Source organism: Saccopteryx leptura, chromosome 2 (genome assembly GCF_036850995.1).
Source record: "Saccopteryx leptura isolate mSacLep1 chromosome 2, mSacLep1_pri_phased_curated, whole genome shotgun sequence".
Lineage (NCBI taxonomy): Eukaryota > Metazoa > Chordata > Mammalia > Chiroptera > Emballonuridae > Saccopteryx > Saccopteryx leptura.
Genome location: NC_089504.1, coordinates 35,944,434 through 35,953,472, shown reverse-complemented (window position 1 = coordinate 35,953,472; position 9,039 = coordinate 35,944,434). Strand labels below are relative to the sequence as shown.

At 47.7% G+C, this 9,039-nt stretch overlaps 1 protein-coding gene across 2 annotated transcripts in view; it reads right to left on the bottom strand.

The window, feature by feature from the left end:
- Positions 1 to 78: 78 nt before the first annotated feature.
- The window catches only part of FBXO10 (F-box protein 10), a 50,889-nt gene continuing 41,928 nt past the window's right edge, over positions 79 to 9,039 (bottom strand). Inside the window, exons 10-12 of one of the 2 annotated variants that reach the window (XM_066367638.1) lie at positions 8,180 to 8,361; positions 6,586 to 6,716; positions 79 to 3,629 (exon numbers count right to left, since the gene is read on the bottom strand). In XM_066367638.1, coding sequence (XP_066223735.1) covers positions 3,544 to 3,629; positions 6,586 to 6,716; positions 8,180 to 8,361 — 399 coding nt within the window. In that variant the 3' untranslated portion in view covers positions 79 to 3,543. Of the gene's footprint in view, positions 3,630 to 4,875; positions 6,717 to 8,179; positions 8,362 to 9,039 lie in introns of those variants that run through there. The other variant, XM_066367639.1, reaches the window with a different exon arrangement.

Below are 9,039 nucleotides of genomic sequence, written 5' to 3'. Positions count from 1 at the left end.
GATCTGTCTCTGGGAACACACAGAGGACCCCAAATCTGGAAATAGCTAATTATATCAAATTCTTGCATCTTTTAAAAACTTTGATATGTCATACTTAGAGAAATAGTTGCAAGAATGGTACAAAGAACTTGTGTCTTTTATCAAGATTCTCCAGCTGTTACTGAGATGTCTCATTTATTGTTTGCTTTATATCAGGTCTACCGGAAAGTTCTGTCCATTTCTATTACAAGTTTTGACACGTAAGCACGTTTATTTGGCGCATGTGTGCCTCTCTATTTTTATCACTTAATGTATACATACTGACGTAGCAAATTAATTAAAACAAAGTTGATTCACGTTAGTCTTATGTGTGAAGCGATAGTGTACCCATGGCTACTGATAAAGTTCATTTACGCCACTGTAATTTTTACGAATTTCAACAAGGAAGAAATGCTACAGAAGCATGTCTGTCGCATCTACCATAGTCCCTGGACTTAGCACCCTCCGACTATCACTTGTTTTTGTCCTTACAAAATTTTTTGAAGGGCAAAAAAATTAAAAAATGAAGAAGATATCAAACAAGCACTGGTTCAATTTTTTGCATCAAAAGATAAAACATTTTTCAAAAATGGGATATACAAATAGCCCTTGCGGTGGCAAGATATCATTAATAATAATGGCGATTATATTATTTAATAAAGTTTATTGACGGTAAGAAAAATTTGTATTTTTATTCCAAAATCGGACAGAACTTTCCGGTAGACCTTATTCATTTATGTATTTCTTTGTGAACTATTTGAGACTTTGTCAAAGCATCCTGTCCTTTTATTTACAAGGACTTCAGTGTGTGTGTCTTAAGGACTTTCTCTTTCATAACAACAGTACATTTATCAAAAGCAGGAGAGAGAACAGAGATACAATACTGTCACCCAGCCCATAGTTCATATTCAGATTTTGGTCCTGTTTAATCTGAAACAGTTTCTCAGCCTTTGACTTTCCTTACAGTGGTTTGAAGAGTAAAGCCAGTTATTTTTGTAGCATGTCCCTCAATCTGGGTCTGTTTCATTATGACCAGGATCTACAGTTTTGGCAGAAATATCACAGACATGCTGTGTCCCAAGTACATCACAGTAGAGGCACATGATGTTGGTTTATCTCGTTCTTGCTGATGTTAACTTTTATTACTTGGTTAAGGTGGTGTTCTCTCCACTGTGAAGCTGGTAGTTTTCTTGTAATTAAGTTACAAATTTTGTGGAGGGATTACTTTGAGACTAATATCCTATTCCTTGTCAAACTTTTACCCATGTGTTACAGCCTCCATTGATCCCTGCTGAATCAACTACCAAGATGGTTGTAAAGTCGTGATTTTCTGACTCCATTATTTTTATACATTTATTATTGGCATTCATTGATAAGGGACGCGTTTTCTCCCATTAAAATATTTTTGTTCATTTAGTTACCGGTATGAGCTCATAGGTTCTTATTCCATGAACATTGTTACTATCATTTATTTTGATGCTTAGATTGAACCACATTTGGCCAATCTGAGTTCTTCAAGCTAGCTCCTGTATCCCCATCATTTTAAGGGAGTTGCCTTATTTTCTGGTACAAGATATTCCAGCCATCTTGTAGTACTTCCCCTGCTCTAGCCCTAGAGTCACCTTTGTATCCAAGGAACACAGATAGATGACATGAATGATGGGCTAAAACCAAGAAGTGAAATACCATCCTGATAATCAGACGGGATCTTCAGCTGCACCTAGGCAAGAAGTGGGTGCTGAGCAGAAGTGACCATTGTGAGTAGCCCAGATTGCACCAGGAGGGCCATACTAGGCTTTACTTCATTTAAAAGGATGCTAACCATGGTGGGTGGGCCCCAGAGTCAAAAAGCCATAACTGCACTCTGCAAAGTTCTGGACAGGAAGGGAGAAAACGAATGGGGTGAGCATGTTCATACTGGGAGAAACAGCTCCAAGTTGGAACAAGCCCAGCAGGCCCCATGGGAGCCCACCACAAGGGGCCATTTGAAAAAACAAATGATTTCTCTCTACTATTGGAAGGAAGGAGCAGGAAGAAGGTGGGCCCACAGCTGCTGCTGAGGACACGGCTCATGTCCGGTACCAAGATCCAATTCTGGCTTTTGTTTGGTCTGGCCTCTCCGTGTCCACCATTCCCTGTGCTCAGGACCTCCTGTGGACACAGGGCAGTGGCTTCAACAGGACTTGTTGGCCTGGATGATGAAATTGTGTTGGGTCTTCGTTATGCTTATACCTCCTCTCAACAGGCGTCAATGTTTGGGCCTGACTGGCCAGCAGGCAAGGCCAAGGAGGCCACAGGATAAGCTGCTTTGGTAGGGAGAAGCTGAGACCTGTGAGCTCTACTGGGTTAAGCCTTCACCTGTGGCAGGTTAGCCTGTGAAGGGGGCCCTTAGCTACTGCAGACTGAAAGTGACTAAGGAAACAGTACCCTAGAGAATCCTATCTTCAGATCCATAATTGCTACACGGAAGAGCTGGGACATGCCTCCTGAGATGCAGGGTGGACTCCTAAACTGGGCTCTCCATTCAGACCACTGGAGTGAGTCTAGAGAAATGACCAAGGATGGTGTGGAGACGGTTTGCAAACTGGTATGTATGAGAGGAGGCCAGGAGCAGCAGGGTAGCCCGCAAGGGGATAAGGATGCCATCTGCAAACCGCAGAGGGAAGAGATACCTCCAACATGGGGTTGGGTTTGTTTCTTTGTTCATCTGTCTGTCCATCTATTCTTGCATCAGAACTTGGTGAGTCTTGCTCTGTGCTATGCAAGAGGATCAGCAGGGTATAACTTCATAGGACAAGGGGAGGGAGAGAAATCAGACAAATTGGTAGACCATTCCAGTGCAGATAGATTCAGTGCTAGCATGGGGATAAAGGGGAAAAGGTATGAGACATGATGGAGGGGCATTTAGCAGATCTGAAGAGATCAGAGGTGGTATTCGATGGAAGTGATGAAATAAGATCCCAAAGTATGGGTAGGATTTAGCCAGGCAGATAGATTTTGGCTCAGTTAAGGAGAAAAAAAATCATTGAAATAGGTTCTCTTAGGCAGGTCTGGCCAACTGGGAGAGCAAGCCCTACCCAATAAAGCAGTGAGGCTACTGCAGTGCATTCTCGCTTCCGGATCATCCCCCAACCACAGCAAAGTGAGGCTGGCTGTTCTGTGGCCTCCACTGCTGCCTCCATGCGACTTGGAGATGGGCCTTGTGTCTCTGCTGTTCCTTTCTCCACTGCCCAAGCCCTAGGTAACACCCCTCCTATCTATACACTCCTAGCATTTAATACAGTGGACTTCTACCTGCTGGGCCATAACAAGCATTACTATCAGGGCCTCAATTCCATCTGTTAAAAAATGGGGCAATGGCCTCAAAACAAGTCCATGTTTAATATACTGTAGGTGGAACAGGCACAGGGATGTATCAAAATACACAAGGTTGTGCTGGTTAGGCTAAAGTGCAATAACAAATTTCCCCCAAGCGACTGATTTCAACAAAGGTTTATTTGCTTGTAGTATCGTAAATGTGTTGTTTCAGTATGTATTAGAACACACTAGCTTTTCATTTATGGTAGTGATGTAAACACTTTTTAGTTCAGCAAAGTGTCCTGGATAGGATCCTGGAACGGAAAAAGGACATTAGGTAACAAGGAAATCTGAATAAACCATGGACTTTAATAATGTGTCATTGTTGGCTCATTACTTTTGACAAATGTACCACACTAAAGTAAGATGTTAGCAATAGGAAAGTTGAAGGGGGCGGGAAGGGTGATATGAGAACTCTACTACCTATCTGCTCACTTTTTCTGTCAATTTAGAACTTCTAAAAAAGTCTATTTAAAAAAGAGTATTTAAGCCCTGGCTAGGTGGCTCAGAGGATAAAGTGTCACCCCTGCACGCTGAGGTCACAGGTTTGATCCCTGGTCAGGGCACATATGAAAAGCAATGAATGAGTGCACAACTAAATGGAACAACTAAGCAGAACAATCAGTTGATGCTTCTCTCTCCCTTCCCCCCCTCCCTTCCTCTTCTCTCTCTCAAATCAATGGAAAAAATGAAAAAGATTTAAAGAAAAATATTAAGTACTAACTTTCTCCTCTGGTGACGTGAATATGGCAAGAACTAAGATGCTGAGTACCTGAAGTTGAGACAAATGTGGTCACGGATCTGCAAACCCTCTGCAGACTGTCAGGTCACCCACAACAGGGACTGTGACTTTTTTTTTTAAATTTTAGTTCTTTTTGTGTGACAGACAGACAGATAGAAAGGGACAGACAGGTAGGGACAAACAGACAGGGAGAGAGATGGGAAGCATCAATTCTTTGTTGCTGCACCTTAGTTCATTGATTGCTTTCTCATATGTGCCAGCGACCTTGGGGTCATGTCTATGATCCCCCGCTCAAACCAGCGACCCTGTGCTCAAGCTAGTGAGCCTGCACTCAAGCCAGATGAGCCCACACTCAAGCTGGTGACCTCAGGGTTTTGAAGCTGGGTCCTCCATGTCCCAGTCCAATGCTCTATCCACTGTGCCACTGCTTAGGTAGGACTGTGACTTGATCTTCATAAAGCCCCCAGAGCAGGCAGGGCTGCAATACCACCCCTGGCTAATGCACCAGGAGACAGACCTTGGAACCTGGAACTGAGGTGGGGACAAGCTGAAGGAACAGGGTGGCCCTGGGATTCTGTCTCCTTCAGAGGAAGCAGCAGTGCTTCAGGAGGCGAGCAGCGTGGAACTCCAGCACATAGCCAAACAAGGAAAGCCCCCAGAAGTGCCTCTTTTAAAATATAGAACTTTATTTTGGTTGTTTTTTCATAAGCACTTGGTTCTCAAAAAATCATTTACAAAATAATAAAGGCAGCATTTTGTACAGCGACTCACATTGGGGCCACCAGAGAAGTGCAAAGAACTTCCTGTGTAGGGACAGGAGGGGCCAGCACTCTTGTCTCCAAAGTCCTCAAGATGCCAGTGCTTTTGGCCCCCTACAGCCCTTTTAACCCGACCTGGGAGAGCAGCACCAAGGGCCTGGCAGAACCAGCCGGGTAGCCATCGGTGAGGTGCACGACAGTGACCCCCACAGGCTGGAGAAAGCCCCGCATGAAGGGCCGAGTGGGAAGAGACTGCTCAGGCAGAGGGGGCCCTGCATCCAGCCCCTTCCTCCAGCAGTCGGGGCAGGGTCTGCGCCCACCTGCAACCTTGACACAGTACGGGTCAGTAAAGCCTTGTGGGAACTGGCCTTCCCCTCCCCACTCAGGCTGCAGACCTTACCCAGGCCTGGGCTGGGGACTGAGGACACGGACAGGGAGACGGGGGTCCAGACAGGTGGGTGGGACAGGGATGGCCCTGTATAACTCCAAGGTAGAAAGTGCTCAGTCCCTGAGGGGGCAGAGAAAGCTCATGTGCAGCCCTGGGATGGGGCAGGGTGCTCTGTGGAGGTGGCAGTGTGAGCTACACTTAAATAGGTGGGACCTAGACAAGGCAGACAGAGAAGGGCAAGCCAGGACGAGGGGAGAGCATGAGCAAGGCACAGAGTGGAAGCCATAAGGGTCAGTAAAGGCAGGTGGCTGCCCATGAGAGAACGTGGACACAGACGAGGGGAGCCGAGGCACCCGTGTCTCCACCAGTCCGGTGCTCAGGAGGGGCTGCTGATGTGCTGTGCCCGTGGGATGGGCACCCTTCTTGTGCGGCAGGCACCGAGCTAACGTCTCCTGAGTCGGGAGCTCCTGGAGGGTCCGGTGGAACTGAGTGTGCCCCCGCGCTGCCCAGCCTGGCCCCTGAGCTCCTGCAAGGAAGCCTCCTCCCTGGGCCCCTCCCGTTTGCAGCACGTCCCTTGTCAGCCCTAGGTCAGCCTTTTAAGAGGGTTCCCTCTCCCAAGCCCCTTCCCCTCTCACAGATCCACGTCTAAGTCTAAGACAACTATGACCTTAAGGAAAACGGAACTCAACTTCTCCGGCCCCTGCAGGCAGCGGGGAGGGCGTGGTGGTGTCCCTGGGGGCTGAGAAGGAGAGCTCCAGGCAAGGGGCAGACAGGGGGCAGCTGTCTCTTGCCACCTCACTAGAATCACTTCCCTCTCTCAGGAGTAAACCTCTTCCCCGAGACAAGAGGCTGGGAGTGGTGTGTGTCACACACAGTTCCCTGGAACTCAAACAGGAAACCCTGTCTGAAGCTTCAATATTGGTTTTCCTCAACTCTTCATAATCTCCACAGGAGCCTGCGTGACTGGAAACCCACCAATTTCTGTTCCTTTTTCTTCTTGGAGAAAAAGCCATTTCCAAGTGACTTCTTACTGCGGGTTGTGGAGCTGGAGGGTTTTGGAGGTACCCTGTTCTTAGACCCCAGGAGGCCTAGGAGACTTTTGCAGGCGCATGGGAGAGGTCTGGGAGCCTTCGCAGGCCCCGCTGCTTCTGTGCCAAAGGCCTCACCGCAGCTCGGCTGAGCGCTGTCAGGGCCTGGGACTGACAGCAGGGTATGTGGTTGTTGCTCCCAGAGTCTTTGGACAGTGCTCCAGTTGTCCCACCCTATGGCTGTCCATCCTTACAGGATGGTGCAGAAGATACTGCGGTTGCTGTGATACCCACCTTCCACGCGGGCTGTGATCCTGGTTGCCATGGATGTCACCTTCTGCCCACTGTGGGCTGCAGAGGGGCCTCGGAGAGAGTTTTCGAGGTGAGGGCGTGCTGGTGGGTTTACCAGCCGCCATGTATCAGACCTGGAGATGCAAAATGATCATCAACAGACTCTAAGAGTGTCCAGCATTAACTGAATGCTCTGAAAAATCTGTTCTTTGGCTCAAGTTCATTGGATCCAGGCATTTAAATCTGGGTATAGGTTCTGTCTCCCAAGTTAGTGACAGCTCAAGGAGGTGGGACACATGAAGCTAAGGGGCAAAAGTCCTGCATTCAGTTCCAGCTGTGCCTTCAATTCTGCATGTAATCTTGGACAAGTTCCCTTTAGGAGCCTCAGTCTCCCCCTCTTTATAAGGACCTGGATAAGATCAGTGACTTTCTTTTTATTTCTTTCACTTACCCTTTTCCACATTCCAGCTGTATGACCATAAGAATTTATAGAAGCTTTATTCACTATCCCCCCATACTAGGAACTACAGCTGATGAATGCATAAACAGTGGGTGCAGCCATACAATGGAACACTACTCAGCAACAAAAAGAAGGAACGGCAGATGCGACACCACGGGTGAGTCTTAGGGGCATCTGGCTGAGTGAAAGAAGCCAGATTCAAAAAATTATATTCTGTATGATTTTTTTATGTGACCTTCTGGGAAGCGCAAATCCATAGAGGACTGAAGGTGGTGGGTTTCCAGTCCCTCGACTTCTGACGGAGATCAGGAAGCATTGGGGAGAAATCAAAGGATAGTGCCTCTTTGTTCAGGCCTTCCTGTCATTTGAGTTACAAGGAACCATCTCTTATACACAACAAACCCTGAATTGCTTAAGCTAGCAACAATGTTGTCTACATATGTATATTTTTTAATTTATTGATTGATTTTTTAGGGAGAGAGGAAGGAGCCACGGGTCACAGTGAGGGCTGCTGAGACCTGAACAGGATGGTGGCGGTTGGGAAGAGGAGGTGCCAGATACAAGAACACTTTAGAATCAAGAGGATCTGGTAACTGACTACTCTTTGGTGTCAGGGAGAAGGAAGAGGCAAAGGTTTTGCTGCCAAAACAGCAAATGGGGGAGATGGAGGGAAGGACGGACAGGTTTAGGAAAGATGAGTGTAAAGCGATGGTGGTACACTGAGGCAGAGGTCCTAAGCAAGTGACAGCAGTAGCAGCAGCAGTTGACATTTTCTGGAATGTTGCAGATATTCTGCTAGGACCATGATCTTATTTTACCTTAAGTTGGTGCTACAAAGCAGATGTTATTAAGTGGATTTTTACTAAGGCTCAGAGATGTTGAGTGTCTTGCCCGAGGTCACACAGCTGGTAACTGACAGAGCTGAAACCACATGCCCCTTGCTCTTAAAGCTTGCTTCCTCCCAAGGAGGCAGGCGCTGGTCCTCAGCCCAGGGCTGACAGACAGCCCAAGCACAGGCCTTTATCTGACCAGAGCTGAAAGCTGGCAGGACTATAGGGAGCAAGGGCAGCTGCCACCACTGGCCTGGCTTCCCCAGGAACCTCAGTGTGGTTCTAGAAAACTGGTTTAGGCACTTACTTTTTCTTGAAGACCAAGAACCTGTTGTTTTGCATGATGCACTCTCGGTTGTTTGAGATCTGCTGAAAGATGGTCTTGTTGGTCTTGCCCTGGAAGAGGATGTTCTCCTGCACCAGAGCCTTGCTGCGGCCCCGCACGGCAATGCCGTAGGCCCGAAACGAATGGATCCGGTTCTTTATTACCTGCAATGGGCAGCCAGAGTTTGTCACACCTCAGGGAATCCCAGACTGACGGGGGAGCCCGGTAAGTGAATCGCCAGTTATAAAACTGAGGGGTAAGAGCATGCTATGTTGGTGGGCAGTGAGCCATGGGAGCTCAGGGAAGGGATATTGGGACAAGCTGGGGGGAACCAGGGAAGGCTTCCTGGAGGAGGCAATGGATAAGCTGTAGGAGTTTATCAAGTGCAGAGCAAGGGAGGGATGTTCCAGGAAGAAGAAGGAATATGTAAAGGCCTGGCAGAAAGGGAAGCTGGTGCCAGAGGCCAGGGCGCTACAACCTAACTGGGGCAACAGTGTGCCTCTGCTCTCACAGGGCTCAGACACAAGCCAAGGAATGTTTTACTCCTTACTGAAGTCACTAATCGTGAAGCCACAGAGCTGAAAAGAGGCTCTGGGATCGTAATTCTACATGGGCAGGGACCGGGTCAGTTTGGCTCAACTGAAAGCCTAGCACTCAACACCGTGCTTTGCATAATAAGAGAGCACAGAGCTCACTGTCCCACTAGGGGGACAAAAAGGCAAAGGAACATTTACAAAGCAGCGTGGGAGTGCTCTTTGAGGTAGGGATGGGCATAAGTAAGCACCTTAGAATCCAGAAAAGGGTTACCTCAACAGCCCTGGGGACTCAGGGAGAGGGCTTCC